This window comes from Myotis myotis, unplaced genomic scaffold (assembly GCF_014108235.1).
Source record: "Myotis myotis isolate mMyoMyo1 unplaced genomic scaffold, mMyoMyo1.p scaffold_m19_p_5, whole genome shotgun sequence".
Lineage (NCBI taxonomy): Eukaryota > Metazoa > Chordata > Mammalia > Chiroptera > Vespertilionidae > Myotis > Myotis myotis.
In genome coordinates this window covers 110038433-110057076 of record NW_023416357.1, presented here as the reverse complement: position 1 = coordinate 110057076, position 18644 = coordinate 110038433, and the positions used below count along the sequence as shown (strand labels likewise).

Here is an 18644-nt window from a genome sequence, read left to right as displayed (position 1 = left end):
AATTATGTTAAAATCTCCCCTTCAATCTTGGAATAACTTCATGTTTTTCAGTCTTGCCTTAAGCCATTTAGGAGTGTGTGTGTGTGTGTATGGGTGTATATATGTATATGTGTCTGTGTCTGTGTCTGTGTATATGTGTGTATGTATGTCTCTCTCTGTGCCTGTGTTTATGTGTGTTTGTTTATGTGTGTCTGTGTATGTGTGCATGTATGTGTATTTGTGTGTTTATATGTGTGTGCATGTGTGCGCGTGTGTCTCTGTGAATGTGCATGTGTGTGTCTCTGTGTGTCTGTATGTGCGTGCGTGCGTGTGTGTGTGTGTGTGTGTGTGAGAGAGAGACGCAGGTGCTGTGAGGGGTTGGGAGCAGGTGAGTGATGTATCTTTAGCAGAAGCCCAGATGCCATTAGAAAAAGGGGGCCTTTTCCTGGGAATCTGGGTCATTCCCAGCCCGGGGTCAGGTCAGGACCAAGGTGGGCCGAGGTGCCTGCACATCGACCTGAACAGAAGCCTGTTCTCATTCCTCCCTCCCTGGAGGCAGCCCACCTGCATCTGCCCCACACAGTCCTCGTGCAGGGCCTGCCGAGCCCGCTGGAACGCCAGTGCGGCTTACCTTCTGGAGTCCAGAAACCCCATGGAGTAGAGCGAGATCTCTCCAATGAGGGCGTAGTCCGGCACCATCATGGCCACTGTCCGGAACAAGGCCTGGAAAAGGAACAGCTATTCAGGAGCCGAGTGTACACAGTGGTGTGCTGGGGAGGCCTGTCTGCAGAGGCAGAGGAGTAGCACGACCTGACAATCACGGAGGAGTGCGCCGGAGGACAAGTCAATGCCGAGGGGCCGCCTCCGCCCGCCGCCCCACTACCCGCCCCGGCCTGACCAGGGCATGCTGCCACCCTGGGCCCCTCAGTCATTCAGAGGCCCGGGTGCCAGTCCAGTCAGGCTCAGTCACTTGTGGAGCTTCCCGCAGGGCTCACTTAGAGCGCAGGCTGGTATGTGAGGAGCCTCCTGAGGCAGAGCAGTCCGACCAAGTCCCTGTTCTGTCACCTTCCAGCTGTGCACAGGTTATGCATCCCTGCTGGACCTCGGTTCCTTCGTCTCCAAATGGGCTGACACCTATACCCTCTTCATGGTTGTCATGAGAACAGCTGATGCAGGTGAGTGAGGTGCATACTTAGGAAAGTGTGCAGCATCTAGTGAGTCCTCATACACATCAGCTGCTGCTCTTATTCCCTTAGATCTCAGAGGGGAAGTGACTCGCCAAAGCCATGCGTTCGAGGTGGAGCCGGACTGGAAAGAGCCTGGTGCTTTCTAGTCCAGTGGTTCTCAACCTTCCGGATGCCGCGGCCCTTTAATACAGTTCCTCATGTTGTGGTGACCCCCAACCATAAAATTATTTTTGTTGCTACTTCATAACTGTAATTTTGCTACTGTTATGAATCATAATGTAAATATCTGATATGCAGGATGTATTTTCATTGTTCGCGACCCACAGGTTGAGAACCGCTATGCTAGACCCTCGGCTCACAGAAGTTTCTTGTGCAGATTGAATGTGGTTGTTGGCTGGAGAGGTGCAGGGGGGAGTTACAGCAACTGGGTGGTGGAAAGAAGAAAGGTGGCCTGAGGGTTGGAACGTTGTCCTGCACACCAAAAGGGGGTGGTTCTGATCCCCGTCGGGACACATACCCAGGCTGCAGGTTCGATCCTGTCAGGGTGTGTGCAAGAGGCAGCCGATAGATGTCTCTCTTGCATCAATATTTCCCTCTCTCTTTCCCTTCCTCTCTCTAAAAAAAAAATCAATAAAATTTTTAAAAAATAATAAGAAATGTGAGTCCAACTTCTACTAGTACTGTAGGTCTCACTGCCCTGTGTTGACTAGCGAGGAGGGAGTGGAGGAGCCATGGTTGAGGACCCCTGGCTCTCCCCCGTTCCCGGAGGGGGCGAGTGGTGGGTCAGAACAGGTGATAACAGCGCGTTTCTAGCAAGTGGATCATCATGGACGGCAGGCCCTCGAATAATGTCCATTCTTCCAGCATCACTTCATTCTGGCATTGATGAGCTGCCGCGGAACGTCACTCTGTCTGTCAATGAGCCTTGCTAACATGGGTTTCACCGTGAGCTGCTTTGCTTAAAGTCGCAGAACCTACCGATGACAGGAAGTGGGCACTTGCAGCCCTACAGCCATGAGCGTGGCTCTGGCCGGTTCCTCGAGTGTCTTCTACCCAAGAGGCTGGAGCATAACTTGGAATAAAGCCAGTCGGGCCGCAGACCGGCCTCCCGCTGGCTGCGCTTCCCATGCGGTTGGGGTGCCAGGTGCTCTTCCCGCAGGAGGGTTTTGGGTTTTCCTTCCATGGAGAAGCCATCACGTGAGGCCTGCTTGGCTCTCTCTTCTCCTTGAGGCCTCTCCTTCCCCCCTGGCTGCAGGCCATGGGTATCGCCACGGCTTAGCTCAGGCCAGCCTGGCAGTCGGCACTGGGCACAAACAGGCTCTGCGGCCCCCTCTCCGCGGGTTGGGACAGCCTGTGTGGGCATGGGCACTGCTTAGGTGCCCGTTCCCCAGTTTGGTAGTAAGGGGAGATCCAGTGGTTGGCCAAGGCTCGCCAGCGTCCTCTGTATCCAACTCCGATGCTTTCTACAAGAGCTATAATTTGCTTGGCTTATAGTGATGTCTTTTTTTACATTGCACTTTAGCATCTAAAAGCCAGATTTCATGTAAAACTCCAAATTCCTGGCTTTCCCTGGCAGAGGAGAGGGTCTGGTGTGTCTGTAGGCTGGGCTCGGTGCTGCCTCTCCACGGGGCATCGCCAGCTGGGCCTCTCATTTGTGTGACCTGTCTGACCACTGACAATAGTGGGAACAGCACCCTTGTTCCCATGCACACGGTTTTCTGTATACATTGGCTACCCACTCCCTGTGGCCCTCCCCCACCGTCCATGAGAGGGAAAGGTTTGTTCTAGAGCCAGGAACCCTCACCTCCAACCACACACCCTTGTTACTGACTGAGGCTGAAGCACGTTGCCCAGTTCCATTATCCAGCTTCTCTGGAGACCCTGGTACTTGCAGAGCTCCTGCACCGTTGAGCGTACCCAGCCCCCTCCACACGGATGCTCACCTTAAGGTTGTCGGGCAGCTCTGCCCTGCCCGCGTACCCGGGGTTCATGGTGATGAAGACCGCGCAGGTTGGGTTGAGGGAGAGCTCCGTGCCTTCGAAGATGAACATCTTCAGCTTCCGCATAATGGCTTGCTGAATGCTGAGGATCTGCTGTGCCACCACTGACAGCACCTCCACCTGCAGGGAGAGGGGCTGGCTGACGGAGCCCTGCTCAGACCCGCCCACCCCACCCCCAGAGGGCCCCTCACTCAGCAAAGAAAGGCCAACCACCTGTGAACCAGACCTTCAAAATGAGAAGCATGATTGGGGTTTTGTTAAAGAAAAAGTGTGTGTGTGTGTGTGTGTGTGTGTGTGTGTGTGTGTGTGTGTGGTTTCCATCGCATTTCATCTCCCCCCCAATACCTAGCATAATGCTTAAGGCATAGTATGTACTTGGGCAGCGTTTGTTGGTTCAAATGGAATGTTTGTATGTCCTGAACTCAATCCCCTAAGGCCGTGGTCAGCAAACTGCGGCTCGCGAGCCACATGTGGCTCTTTGGCCCCTTGAGTGTGACTCTCCTAAGCCTTAGGAGTACCCTAATTAAGTTAATAACAATGTACCTACCTATACAGTTTAAGTTTGAAAAATTTGGCTCTCAAAAGAAATTTCAATTGTTGTACTGTTGATATTTGGCTCTGTTGACTAATGAGTTTGCCGACCACTGCCCTAAGGGAGCAGGAATGGGAGATAGAAACATCAATGATGAGAATCATCAACTGCCTCCTGCACGCCCCCTACTGGAGATGGAGTCTGAAACCTGGGCATGTACCTTGACCAGGAATCGAACCTTGACCTAGATCGACGCTCAACCACTGAGCCACGCTGGTCAGACTACCCCCTCTTCTGTAATGCCTCTTTTGTGCCACTACTGTCATATCTATTATATTGAATTTGTTTCATTTAATTTTTATTTCCCTGTGTTACATTTGAAGAGTCTAGAGAGAAAAACCATTTCTTATTTTTGTATCATGAACACATGCAGAATATCTGATATAGTAGCTGCTCAATACATTGTTGAATGAGCTAGTGACACGTGAATACGAGGTGCATGTGTGTATAAAACAGGCATTTTATGTCCTTCAGGTCACTGAGTACCGACTCTGTGCAGGAGGCTGTAGAGGAGACGTCAGACCTGTCCTTGAGGAGCTGAGGGACTGAAGAGAGGCCTGGCATGCACAGCCTCTCTGTGGCCAGGAGCAGGGTTACCTCAATTCTATTGAACTCGTCAAAGCAGGCCCACGCTCCGGCCTGGGCCAGCCCTTTGAAGAACTTCCCCATGGCTTTATAATCCAGGCCGTCCGAGCAGTTGAAGACCACACACTAGAGAGGAGGGCGTGGGCACCGTTCAGGATGGTCCCTGCGCCGGGAACAGGGGTGGGCTCCTGCTTCCTGCTCCACAGGAGCAGCTGGGCCCACTCTGCCTGTTACACTCCCCATCTTCCCCTTCACGCCCGCTTCCCTGGACAGGGGCCCAGAGAGGAGCGGGAGGGGAGGGGCGGGACAGCATTTCCTGCCTGCTTGGCCAAAGCCTTGGCCAGGTCTTTGGTGGTCTCTGTCTTGCCTGTCCCAGCCGGACCTTCTGGGGCTCCCCCAAGATTCAGCTTCAGAGCCCCCATCAGCGTCCTGAGAGGAAGAAGATAAGACCTCAGTGCTTGACTCCTAAGACACAGGGAAGAAACTGCCTCTGGCTTACTTCGTTTTTTATTTTTTTTATTTTTTATTTTATTGATTTTTTACAGAGAGGAAGGGAGAGGGATAGAGAGTTAGAAACATCGATGAGAGAGAAACATCAATCAGCTGCCTCCTGCACACCCCCTACTGGGGATGTGGCTGCAACCAAGGTACATGCCCTTGACCGGAATCGAACCTGGGACCTTTCAGTCCATAGGCCGACGCTCTATCCACTGAGCCAAACCGGCTAGGGCTGGCTTACTTCGTTTTGACTCATGCGAATAGCTTAAGCTCCCCCCGGTTATGCGACCACCATGATGAAGAATTCTGTGGCAGCTCTGCAGCCTGCAGCCTGGCGTGGTGCCTGGGGCAGGGGTGGTGCCAGGAGCATTTGCTTGAGGGGAAGATTGAATGAGTAAATGAGTACACACAGATGTAAATGCATCAACTAAAAAAGCCGCAAACTCTGCATCCCAAAGACCAGCGAAGCTAGTGGGATGTGAAAATAAACACGCTTCTCCCCCTAGATTATGAACACTGAGTTCAGGATCTGATTTGACTCAGTTCCAAATCCTCAGACACTAACGCAGGCCCGGCACACGGTGCAGGGACGAGATGCACATTAGGAATAGCGTATGTGCTCACTGTGGTTCCTCAGCCCCTGCATGGCCGCTATGATGCCGGTTAACACACTGTCTGTAACAACCTAGTGCCTCCCATCGTTAAATGGGGTTCCTGGAGGTCACGCCCGGGGCAGCAAGGCTAGGAAATGGCTGTGGAGCCTGAGTGGAGTAAACGAATGAGCAAAGAGCATAGCAAACAAGCGACTGGGGCCTTTGAAAGGAGAAAGTACCCAAGTATTATCTTCATAAATTAAAAAAATCCACTGTAAAGGATATACAAAACCAAAATTAATCCAAACACCATGGACTCGACAAGTCCACAATATCCAGACTTCTAATGTTATGATCCCAAGGGAAGGGGCAAAGCACTTTCTGTGCTGAACTCAGAATGGCCGCTCTGCCTCGCCGGCCACCCGCTCAGAGCCTCTGGCCTGGGCCTCCGCCTGGCCCTGGGCTCCCTCTGGCCCTGGGCTCCCTCTGGCCCTGGCTCCCTCTGGCCCTGGCTCCCTCTGGCCCTGGGCTCCCTCTGGCCCTGGGCTCCCTCTGGCCCTGGGCTCCCTCTGGCCCTGGGCTCCCTCTGGCCCTGGCTCCCTCTGGCCCTGGCTCCCTCTGGCCCTGGGCTCCCTCTGGCCCTGGGCTCCCTCTGGCCCTGGCTCCCTCTGGCCCTGGGCTCCCTCTGGCCCTGGCTCCCTCTGGCCCTGGGCTCCCTCTGGCCCTGGGCTCCCTCTGGCCCTGGCTCTCTCTGGCCCTGGGCTCCCTCTGGCCCTGGGCTCCCTCTGGCCCTGAGCTTTCCCTGGCCTGGGCCTGGGCTCCCCCTGGCCCTGAGCTCCCTCCGGTCTGGGATCACCTGGTACCATCTTGATTCTGCCACTGGGGAGCCCCGCTACTTAAGGACTGATCTGTTTTCAAGGGCCCAGCCTCTGCTTGTGGCCTGACCACGTTAACCTGCTTTAGGGCTCCTACTGGGTTCTTACTTCTGGCCTCGGCCTCATGTCCATGCCCCGCTCTGAGACCTGGTGTCTAAGGGCAAAATTCAAAACACTGAGAAGCTGAAATGTGGAGGCGAAGGTAACAAACTGAAGATGCCCCAGCCCTTCCCCAGGTTTCCCTCCAGAGCTCTGCACTGGCCTGTAGCAGCGGTCGGTGAGGGGCGTGATCACCAGCCTAGGGCTGTTCCCCAGGTACTCGTAGCCATACAGGGCCTCGGTGGTGATCATCTGCACCTGCACGTCCATCGCCCTCCAGTAGTAGCGCAGCTGGGAGATCCACTGGAAGTCATGCAGGTCGCACACTTTGTCCTCAGATAACTTGGCCACCACGTCCCGAGCTGTTGGGACATGGAAGCACACACGTGGAGAGCTATCCATCTGCGTCCTCCCCTCTGCACCCGCACCGCAGCGGGAGCGACAACGGTGTCCAGGCCACCCTCCCTCTTCAGACAATTTTAGGCGCGGCTGCCTTTCCTGCCCACCCCCACCTGGAGGCAGCCATGCCTTCCAGACGCTGCACTTGGCTTCTCCCAAGGGGCCCAGAGAGACTCGGTGGCGGTGCTGTTTGCCGTCTGTCGGACTCCAAAACCACCCTGCCCCAGGCCAGATTCTGGCTCTGCCATTCACTGGCTATGTGACTGGGCAAATTACTCAACCTCTTTCCCCTTCAGCGCTGTAATCTGTAAAATGTGGATAACATAGTACTTATCTGATAGGGTTGTAATGAGGATTAAATGAAGATATCTATATAAATAAAAGCTTAAGCAACCGTTCAACCATTTGACCATTCGACCGGTAGCTATGACATGCACTGATCACCAGGGGGCAGATGCTCCTACTGGTAGGTTAGGTTGCTGGCTGTGGGTTAGCTTGCTGCTAAGGCCCTGTTGGCCCCAATCTGGTTTACCCACACTCAGGACCCAGAGAAGAGGGAGGAGGGAGCCTGATTCCTCGTGGAATCAGCGTGGGTTAGCTTGCTGTGATATTAAAATATTTCTTTTAATTAATTTCCTTTCAATGTGCATGAATCCACACACTGGGCCACTAGTATGTATATAAACACACATTCACATACATATTCGTGTACTAAATATATGCATATTTATATATATTCACATCTATACAGATATAGGTAGACAGATGGAAAGAACAAAAAGGGAAAAAGAGAAATGAGCTGCTCCTGGCTTAGGAAAGCACTGTGTAAGCATTAGCTACTGTTCTCATTCCCGAACTTGTGGGGCTGACTCAGAGGACTGTGCAACACGTAGTTACCCCGAATGGTGTCTTACCCCCAACCTGAGCCTGTTGGCCCTGCTCCAGGGGTGGGCAAACGTTTCGACTCGAGGGCCACAGTGGGTTCTTAAACTGGACCGGAGGGCCGGAACAAAAGCATGGATGGAGTGTTTGTGTGAACTAATATAAATTCAAAGTAAACATCATTACATAAAAGGGTACGGTCTTTTTTTTTTTAGTTTTATTCATTTCAAACAGGGGGATCTGGCCCGCAGGCCATAGTTTGCCCACGGCTGGCCTAGAGGAACCCAAGCAGCTTGGCCTGACAGTAGGGGAGGGGCCCATGAGGCCACGGTTAGAAGCCTTCCTTACATCTGGGGCCTGAGAAATCAGCTGGGAGGGACATCTCTAGGTGTTCTCCTTTTTCTCAGAGGATGGGAGCCTCTTTTAATGTTTTCACAGTGATGGGAGCCCTGAAATTGAAGAGTGGGCAAGAGGTCTGTGGGAATCAGTCATTGCTTTTAGGTAATTCACAGGGCAAGAGCCATTGAGATCTGGGATGAGTACAGCAGCTCGAGGTTAGATCTCAGAAACACAGCTTTGCAAAGAGAAGCCCGCATTCTCCAGCCTCACACAGGAGAAGTCTCTCTATTGCAGTAACCCCACCTGCACAGGAGGCCTGGAGGGAGGCCACTGCGCCAGCGCCCTCCTCCCAGGAGCTGGATTCCTAGCGAACGGTGGCCAAGGACGGAGCTGAGAATGCCACGTGTGTGTGTGTGTGTGTACTTGCGCACATGTGCGTGCATGTATGTGTGTGTGTATGACCCCAACCACCCTGGGTCCAGGGTGCACTGCCCAGCAACCACATGGGCATGCATTACACCTACCAGCTGGATACGTGGCCAGAGGAAGTGGCATCTCCCTCCCTCTCCCAGGCTTCATGCTGGTCTATGCACATGACTTCAGGCGGAATGAGGGCAGCCTCAAGCAGACAAGGGTGCCATGAAATGCGAAATGCCGGCAGGAAGCTGGGTGTGGGAGTAAGAGGGACCCTGCTCCCAGGAGCCAACCTAGTCCAGTGTGTCCTTGGTGACAATGACGAGTGAGGGTATGGGTGACTTATTTACATAAAGACCCCAGTCTCCTCTACTCTTTAAGGAAGAGTGGACAGCTCATGCCCCACCCCTCGCTCCTGCATCACTGCCCATTCCCATGCTCCTGGGTTTGGGATCAGACAGACATCGGTTCAAATGACAAAAGAGCCCCCCACCCTGGGCCCTCGCTGTGAGCTCTGAGGCTCAGAGCTCTCCGAGCCAGTGCTGAGCCTGTGACTTGCCTGGGAAAGTGAGCAAATGGGGGTCCAGCACGGAGCTTGGCCCCTGGGGAGCATTCAACAACGTTCGCTCTGGTCAGTGCAGGACCGGCTCCAGGGGCAACTCAGAGACGCTGTGCCCGTGGCTCAGTGAGAGGCCCGCCCAGAAGCGCAGGCGCCTCTCCTCCCCAGCTGACCCTCGGAGCCTCTCCCTCAAAGGAGGCCCAAGCCCCACCCAGGAGGGAAGGCCAGCGGGCTGCTCCCACCACAGGGTGCAGCTGTGGCCGGGCGGGTGCTCACCGTGGACGTCGATGACTGTGAGGGCCCCGAGGGTGAGGCGAGCCCCGCTGCTCAGCTTCCCTCGCACCAGCTGGACGATCTGTGCAATCTGGTCATTGCACGTCTTCAGGAAGTCCTGGCAGGGACACAGGAGGGGACAGGGTCGTGCTGGGTTCTCCCTGGTGGCCTAGGGCAGCGTCACCTGCCACACTCATGGCCCAGGCCAGGCTCCTGGGCGTCACCCCTCAGCCCCTCCCCTCAACTCCAGTCAGTGACCTCGAGCGGGTTCTACACGTGAGTGGCCAGGTACCGCGAGATCCGAGTTCACTGATATTGTGGAGAGGAAACCACGGTGCCTGGAGCCGGGGGGGACTTGGCTGAGACGGGCATGAGGAGATGGGGATTGCACAAGTGTGTGCGTTTGCCAAAACTCAGGACTGGACACGAAAAAGGGTGAGCTCTACTGTGCATCAGTTACACAGTAAATCCGAGTTACCAAGAAAACCCTGGGACATTTTGAGATGAAAGGAGACATGGGCGATGTGAAAACTAAGTGCCTATAGGCACATGAGCCTGGATGGACCGTGGACCAGACAGAGAGCCACGAGTGCAGGCTGCAGGGAGGGCCCACTGTCTGCCCAGTGCCGGCGGCCATTCGGCCCTGTGCGTGGTCGTGGAAGATGTGTGTGGTGCATCTGGATGAAGGGCATCTTGGTTATTTGTGTTATTTTTCAACATTATATGTACATCTGACACTACTTTCAAATAAAGACTGAAAAACCAAGAACGAAGTTTTAAAAAGGAAAAGGATTGGCTGGTGGACATTCTGCCAGGTTGACCCTGGAGGCGGAGGCTGGTCAACGCCGGGATCCGGGCCCAGGACTGTCTGGGAGGGACGGAGCCGCTGCACTTGGCCCGCTCCGGGGAGCCCACCCCACACCCTCGGCCCACAGGCCCCACAGAGCCTGGCTCTGTGGTCTCCCGGGGTGGATGTCACACTGATGGTTTTATTTAGAAAACAGACTCTTTATGTCATTCACACCCCAGGGGAGCCCCCCCATAGGCTCACACAGCTGCCTTACCGGCAGAGTCCTTTCCTCCAGGGCCACAGACACCTCCTGGGTCCAGAAGATGGAGGAGACGCAGATGACCACCTGGCCCGGCCACTGCAGGACCCACTGGTCACGGGAGACCTGGGGATCAGCGGGCACGTCATAGATCCATCCACCCTGCGGTTTAACCCCCTCTAACAGCACCCCCATCTCGTTCTGAACACCACCTGAACCGCCCCTCCCTCACGCCACAAGGCTTGGCACCTCTGGCATCACTGAGTTGTCTTCCTCCCAGAATTTTATGAAAAAGAAAAAAATCAGCCATGATCTCAGCGACTCTTAGCTTTTTGTTTCCTGCTCCTTTCGGGGACGCTCCGGGCTGTAGCCGGGTGGTGCCCAGGACTCACAGCTGCTCTCAGTGGCTGCTAACACTGCGGGCTGCCCCCCATTTTCTCAGTCACGCTGCCCCCACTCCTTTTTAACTGTAAATCAGGCCAACGCTGGCGGAGGCCAAACCTGCTTTTGTAAATGAAGGTGAACTGCACCACAGCCGTGCACACTGTTCACATGTCACCCCAAAGGCAAAGACAAAACGCGTGGTGGCGCTCGGAGCTGGCAATATTCCTGAGATGGGCCTTTACAGAAAGCCTGCTGGCGCTTGCTATGGAGGCACGTGCATGGAATAACTCCATACAGGCAGCAGGTTTTCTTTAATTTAAAAGAATATTTAATTGATCTCAGAGAGGAAGGGATTAATGATGAGAGAGAATCACTGACTGGCTGCCTTCTGCAGGCCTCATGCTGGGGATGGAGCCACAACCCAGGCATGTGCCTTGACAGGGAATCGAACCATGACCCCCTGGTTCATAGGTCAACGCTCAACCACTGAGCCATCTGGCAGGGCTTTCTTTAATTTTTATTTAGAATACTAGAGGCCCGGTGCACAAAAATTTGTGCACTCAGGGGGAGAGGGGGTCCCTCAGCCCGGCCTGTGCCCTCTAATAGTCTGGGACCCCTGGGGAGATAACGCCCTGCTGGCTTAGGCCTGCTCCCGGGTGGCAGAGGGCAGGCCCAATCCCTAGGTGCAGCCCCTGGTCGGGCTCAAAGCAGGGCCGATTGGGGAGTTGGGGCACCGCCCCCTGTCATGTACAGAGCAGGGCGGATTGGGAGGTTGCGATGCCACCCTCAGTAACGCTCAGGGTAAGGCCAATTGGGGGGTTGGGGCACCGCCCCCTGTCACGCTCAAGGCAGGGTCGATGGGGAGGTTGCGGCACCACCCTCTGTCACGCACAGAGCAGGGCCCATCAGGGGGTTGGGGAGCTCCCCCCTGTCACGCACAGAGCAGGGCTCATCAGGGCGGTTGGGGCTCCGTACCCTGTCACGCACAGAGCAGGGTCAATCAGGGGGTTGGGGCGCTCCCCCCTGTCACGCACAGAGCAGGGCCCATCAGGGGGTTGGGGCGCCACCCTCTATCACCCACAGAGCAGGGCTGATCAGGGGGTTGGGGCGCCGCCACTGTCACACTCAGGGCAGGGCCGATGGGGAGGTTATGGCTCTACCCCGTCACACACAGAGCAGGGCCCGTGGGGGGGGTGGGGGGTTGGGGCTCCATACCCTGTCATGCACAGAGCAGGGCCGATCAGGGGGTTGGGGTGCCGCACCCTGTCACACACAGAGCCGCAGGGCGATCAGGGGTTGGGGAGCTCCCCCCTATCAGGCACAGAGCAGGGCTGATCAGGGGGTTGGGGCGCCTTCCCTTGTCACGAACAGAGCAGGTTGGATAGGGAGGTTGTGGCCCCGCCCCCTGTCACACACAGAGCTGCAGGGCAAATAGGGGGTTTGGGCGCTGCCCCCTGTCATGCTGATCCCGGTGCAGGGAGGCCTCTTGGCTCTGCTGATCCCAGTGCTGGGAGGCATATTACCCTTTTACTATATAGGATAGAGGCCTGATGCATGGGTGGGGGCCAGCTGGTTTGCCTGAAGGGTGTCCTGGATCAGGGTGGGGGTCCCCACTGGGGTTCCTGGCCAGCCTGGATGAGGGGATGATGGCTGTTTGCAGTTGGTCACACACCCTTCAGGGTGGGGGTCCCCACTGGGGTGCCTGGCCAGTCTGGATGAGGGGCTGAGGGCTGTTTTCAGGCTGGCGGGTGACTGAAGCTCCCAACTGCTCCTTTTTTTCTTTTTTCTTTTTTTATTCTGGGCCAGCATTAGCTCTGGCTCTAGCTCTGAGGCCTCTGCTGCTGAAAGCAGGTATCTGGTTTGTTTGGGTTCTATAATCAAAACACTGTATCAACTCCAGCTCTGAGATCCCGGTTGGCTGAAAGCAGGTTTCTGGGGTTTTGTTTAGCTTCTATATTTGTAAACAATGTTTCAAACTGCAAGCTCAGAGGCCGGCAGTGGCAGGCGGGGAACGTTGGAGTCCTTCGTCACTGAAGCAAGCAAGCCTCATGTTAGCTTCAAGCTGCCTGGCTGCCGGCTGCCATCTTGGCTCGCAGTTAATTTGCATATTGCCCTGATTAGCCAATGGGAAGGGTAGCAGACGTACGGCTAATTTCCATGTTTCTCTTTTATTAGATAGGATGTTACCGGCCAGGGGACCTGGTCCTGAGCGGGTCTGCCTAGGACTGGCCTACAGTGTATGGGTTCTTGGCTCTGTGCAGGAAACATGTCACAACACGAGTCAGGTAACTAAGAGGGAATGTTGATTCAGGCCAGGACAGTGAAGCAGGAGGGCTTAGCACAGCAGCAGCAACAAGAGAGCTGGGGAAATCGGAGAAAAGGGGGCTGAGACAGGGTCAGGGGTGGGCCTAGGATGAGCTACTGCTGCCCACTGCTCCCCTGGCTGAAGTTTCCTGGGGTCTCTTAGAGTTTAGGGATGTGGCCCATGGGGGAAGGACAGGGGGGAGGGAATGGCACAGGCTGCTCCCCAGAGGGAGGGCCTAAGCTGGGTCTTCTGTCTTGAGGCTTTTCTCTCTCTAGTGGGAGGGCCCTGAGGGAGGTCTCAGGGAGGTTTCAGCAGAATATTCATCAGCTTTCCGGGTGGCCCTCCAGGGCGTGGGCCCCTCCAGTATGTGGGCCCCTCCAGTATGTGGGCCCCTCCAGTATGTGGGTCCCTCCAGTATGTGGGCCCCTCCAGTATGTGGGTCCCTCCAGTATGTGGGCCCCTCCAGTATGTGGTCCCTCCAGTATGTGGGCCCCTCCAGGATGTGGGCCCCTCCAGTATGTGGGCCCCTCCAGTATGTGGGCCCCTCCAGGGCATGGGTCCCTCCAGGGCCCTGGTCTCCACTGATTGGTCAGGGCCAGGGCAGGGGGTGGTCAGTCATTGCAGCTGGTCCTGGTGTTGCCCACCTGATTTTGCTGCATTCCTGGACCTGGCTGTCATCTCTAGGGAGGGGACCTGTATCTGCTGTCATTGCTCTGCAGTTTGTTCAGCTGCCTGCCTCAGTTTCCCTGCTCCACTTCCCAGCTCACAGGCCTATCTGAGTGCAGCCTAAGAGGAAGGACTGGCCTTTCATCACCAGCAAATGCCATTGAGAGGACCAGCAGGCCAGCCCCTTACCTCAGTGGGAAGATGGTAATTGAATGTTCTTTTGTTTGTTTGTGAGGAAATGGCTGAAGAGTTAACTGGCTGAAAAGGTTCTTTTCCTTTAGGCCTCTCGCTCCTTGAGTCCCCTCAGGCTTTGGGGCTCAATGAGCTGGGCCTTCAGGGGCTGTGTCCTTGAATGACAAGCCTGGGGGATGCTGAATGGGAAGGGACTCTTGCCATCAATCAATTTATTTCCCAGAAAGGACTGGCTTGCAGAGGCCTCTCGGTGTCCTGTACTTCTAACCGCAAACCTTTTACCAGCTGGGCTCACAGGGAGAAGGGGGGGGGGAGGTGCACTGGGAAAGGAGAGAGAGATGGGGAGACAGGTGCACAGGGAAAGGGGGGGCAGGTGCACAGGGGAGGAGAGAGAGGTAGAGGGGGGTCAGGACTGAGTGAGCTCCAATGGAGATGGAGGAGTGGTCAGAAGGACCCGTTCAGGGTAAGTGGTGATGGGAAGAGACTTGAACACAATACCATGTACAGATGATATTCTGGAATTCTGCACCGTCAACAAATAGATCACCATTAACCACTGTCACCCCGATCAATTGCATAAACAGAAACCTTCTCCCCAATGTCCTTGCTGCTGTACCAACATGCTGGCCTGTTCCCATCGCCCTTTACCTCGGCATACGCCTCAATCCCCAGTCGGATGACTTCCCGCATGCTGGCCAGCATCATCTGCTCCACTTGCTGCAGCCACTTCTCCACCATGCCCTGGGCGAGATGGGCGGAGGTCAGCCCCGGGCAGAGGCCCAGCAGAGCCAGCATCCCCCCTGAACAGGGCTGGAGGGAGGCCAGGGTGTGCTTTGCTCCCCTGGGGGTTCAGAACCAGCCACCCCAACGTGTGCCTTATGGTGTGTGGCTTATTTTTTAAAATATATTTTATTGATTTTTTTACAGAGAGGAAGGGAGAGGGATAGAGAGCTAGAAACATCGATGAGAGAGAAACATTGATCAGCTGCCTCCTGCACACCTCCTACTGGGGATGTGCCCGCAACCAAGGTACATGCCCTTGACCGGAATCAATCCTGGGACCTTTCAGTCCGCAGCCTGACGCTCTATCCACTGAGCCAAACTGGTAGGGCTGGTGTGTGACTTATTTTGAGCTAAAGGCAAGATCCTGCAAGTTCAGGAGAAACTTCTGCCCCTACTTTAATTATCTGGAAGAATTTAAATCAGGAGCCTGGCCCGGATGAGGACTGCCAGCAATGACTTCTTCCCTCGCTCTGCGGTTGGGCAAGCTGCCCGTCACCGACCTCCTGCAGCCCGAGGCACCCACCTCATCCCTAGCGCAGAACCTCCAGTGGGCCTGTCCCCACACTGTCTCTGAGCCTCTCACATACGTGGGCTCTCTGACTCTCACATGTGGGCTTAGATTTGATTATTTTCTCCTCTTAATCTAGCTTATGTTTATTTGATTACAGACCAGCTGACATAACCTTGAGGGTAGAGGAAACCTTCCCCCCACACTCCCCTTTGAGCCAATATTCTTTAACTATTTGTTTTATGTTATTTCCTGTGTTCTTGGAAGTGTGTGTCTTGTAAAAGGTGCAATAAGGGGTTTTAACATGCATTTCTCTCATATTATTTTCTGAAACAGATAACGTCTCAGGAGGAAATGGCATTTCTATTTCAGTTAATAAAGTACACTGATTTCTAATGAACAGTTTTAGTTGTTTCCTTATTCCTGTGGTTCCCAAACTTGCTGTGCCCTGGGACGATCTGGAGACAAAAAACCCAAACCCAAACCAGGCACAGAGGCCTGCCTCCTGCCCCAGCGGGCTCCAGGGTGGGACCTGGGGTGGAACTTGGGCATCTGGTTTCCTTCAAAGCCCCACAGGTAACTAACATGCAGCCAGTCACCGGGTCCCACAATTCCCGCCTGTGGCTGCTGGCTGTGGCTGCTGAGCTGGCTGGGGTTCGAGTGGCAGAAGCAGCCGCGATGGCAAGGGGAGGCGAGGGTGCCCCAGGCCATGCGCGCGCTGTCTGTCCGGCAGGAGCGGAAGCGGGTCACACTTACTCCGTGTACAGGACACGTGCATAAAGCTCAGCATTAAGTGGCATTGACTCCACGCTTCACTGAGCTTTGAAGACACCTGCCCAGCCAGCTGCCTAACCGAGTTACTTTGAACCGGACTCTGCACATGGAAATCTGAACGCACCCGCCTGGATCTGACTCCTGCGCCTGCCTCCACATCCCCTCTGGGTAAAGCCCTCCCACAGCTCAGTGTGCACACGAGGCATGTGCTCCCCAGTGTGGAGACGGCAGACAGGGCTCTGGAAGGGGGCTCCCTCCCGTCCCCAGTCATCAAGCTGTGGAGCCCCGTGCTCCCCAGGGACCGAGCCAGGCCTGCAGGCCGAAGCAATTCTCTGCCTCTGCTCTGCTGGCTTCGGGGAGAGCGAGCACGGGAGGGGCTTGCCTTGGCGTGAGCCGGGTAGATGATCTGCTTGAAGGGGACGGTCTCCTTCTCCGAGCTGATCATGCCCACGATCTCCAAGTCGTCGGTGAACTCCAGCCTGGCGATGCCCTCGAAGCACTTCTTCAGGTGTGGCTGCACGCGGAGCGGGTCCTTGGTCTCCGACAGGATCTCCAGCAGCTCGTCGTTCGACAGGAAGAAGAACCTGTTTCAGAGCAAGGAGCAGGCAGCTGAGTCCCTTCCCAGACTCCCTTCCCACGGGCTCTGCTCCCCACAGGGAGGGGCCCGCAGACCGCTGTGCGGGTCTTCTCTGAGGACACTCCCGCACCAGGTCCAGCTGCGGCAGGGAGGACGGGGAGGAGCTGCTGGACTATGAGAGCAAGAGAAACCAGGAGGCGAGGCCGAGGCGGAATATCTGCGTTCAGCAGGGCGGGGCTGGGGTGCGGGCTTCCTTGGCTCTCGGCCTTGGCCGCATTCACAGTCACCTCTGGCCTTGTTCTGAAATTCTAATGCCGAGGCTCTACTGCAAAGATTCATATAGAACTGACCTGGGTTGGGTCTGAGAATCTGCATATTTTAAAACCCCAGGGAGGGGCGGTAGAAGAGGCTGCAGAGGGGAGATAGATAAGTGGAGACAGAATGAGACTGGACTTTGGTGGTGAACACACAATACAATGCACAGATGATGGTTATAGAATTGTATACCTGAAGCCTGTGTAATGTTACTAACCACTGTCTCCCCGATGCATTCAATTACAAAGTAAAAACAAACCCCCGGTGACTCCTGCGCAGTCAGTGCTGAGAGCCCCTCGGGAGGAGACAGGCACTCTGTCCTTTCCTTGTCTCCAGGCGTGACAGGCGTACAAGGGAAGCACATGTTAATAATGCACTTACTTCATGCAGCGCCTTTATCTTGTTTGAAATGACAAATAATAACCCCTGTCCAGTGTGCTCAGTGGTTAGAGCATCGGCCTGCCCACTGAAGGGTCTCAGGTTCGATTTCTGGTCAAGGGCATGCACCTGGGTTGTGGTTTGTTCCCTGAGCCCCTGGGAGGCAGCCTCGGTCTTCTCTCTCTCTCTCTCTCTCTCTCTCTCTCTCTCTCTCTCCCCCTCTCTTTCTCCCTCTCTCCCTACCTTCCTTCCACTCTCTCTGAAAAGCAATGGAAAAAAATATACTCATGTGAGGATTAAAAATAGAATTTTTAAAATGTACAAATAATACAATCGCTTCATTCTCTTGCTTAGGCCTAAAGGCAGCCACCACAAACCTTCAGAAAATGTTCAAGGAACAAACTCTACAGTGACCACTAGGCTGAAAGGTGCATAATTAAGGGACCATATGATTAGCGTCTTCACTGTATAGGATGGATTACAAAAATGGCCACAATATTTGCACCTAACCTCATGCTGAGTGCTTACATTTATTCCATAAAAAGGCATACAGAAATACTGAGATGTGTGTGCGTTTCACTTAGAAAGAAAATGAGGCTCAGAGAAGGTAAATATCTCATCCAGACAACCTGGAATTGAATGCTAGCTTTTCCACTTACCAGTACTATGTTTTTTCACAAGTTACTGTTTCCTCATTTATAAGGTGGAGATAAAAATAATAGTTCCAAGTTAATACACACAAAGCACTCAGAGCATGTCCTGAACATGGTAAGTACTGTGCTTGCATTTTATGAGGAACAGTAGTCATGGGTATAGGACCAGAAGCCCAAGTCTTAGAAATGTCCTCTGCCCAAGTTTTGTGCTTTCCAATAGAGGTTCCTCATCTGTGCTATCCAATATAAAGGCATTAGACACCGGTGGCTATTTATATTTTAAAATGAATACGGAATAACCCAGCTGCTGTTGCTCAGTGGAAGAACATCAGCCTGAGGACTAAAGGGTCCAGGGTTTGATTCTGGTCAAGGGCACATCCCCGGGCTGCAGGCTCGATCCCCAGTAGGGTCATGCAGGAGGCAGCTGATCCATGATTCTCTCTCATCATTGATGTTTCTCTCTCTCTCTCTCTCTCTCTCTCTCTTCCTTTCTGAAATCAATACAAATATATATTTTTAAAAAGAATACTAAATAAATTAAAATTTTCCTTCTCAGTTACACTAGCCACATTTAAAGTGCTGGATAGCCACATGTGGCTCACAGTTACTGCACTGGGCAGCACATGTATAGGTAGAGCATCTCTGTCAGTGAGTCAAGTTCTACTGGACAATACCACCTTAAGTAGACGCTAAGGACATTTCTGAATCCTAAACAACCCACTTTTTGAGGTGGAAAGCAGATAACTAACTTTGTCTCCATGTAGGGGACACTAAGGGGTGCGTTCC

At 54.2% G+C, this 18644-nt stretch overlaps 1 protein-coding gene across 1 annotated transcript in view; it reads right to left on the bottom strand.

The window, feature by feature from the left end:
* The window catches only part of DNAH3 (dynein axonemal heavy chain 3), a 193832-nt gene that overhangs the window by 89298 nt on the left and 85890 nt on the right, over positions 1 to 18644 (bottom strand). The window contains exons 24-32 of the mRNA XM_036309630.1: positions 16318 to 16519; positions 14519 to 14611; positions 10339 to 10449; positions 9278 to 9392; positions 6572 to 6770; positions 4664 to 4772; positions 4356 to 4469; positions 3110 to 3286; positions 611 to 702 (exon numbers count right to left, since the gene is read on the bottom strand). Of these exons, the coding sequence (XP_036165523.1) occupies positions 611 to 702; positions 3110 to 3286; positions 4356 to 4469; positions 4664 to 4772; positions 6572 to 6770; positions 9278 to 9392; positions 10339 to 10449; positions 14519 to 14611; positions 16318 to 16519 (1212 nt within the window). The remainder of the gene's footprint in view (positions 1 to 610; positions 703 to 3109; positions 3287 to 4355; positions 4470 to 4663; positions 4773 to 6571; positions 6771 to 9277; positions 9393 to 10338; positions 10450 to 14518; positions 14612 to 16317; positions 16520 to 18644) is intronic.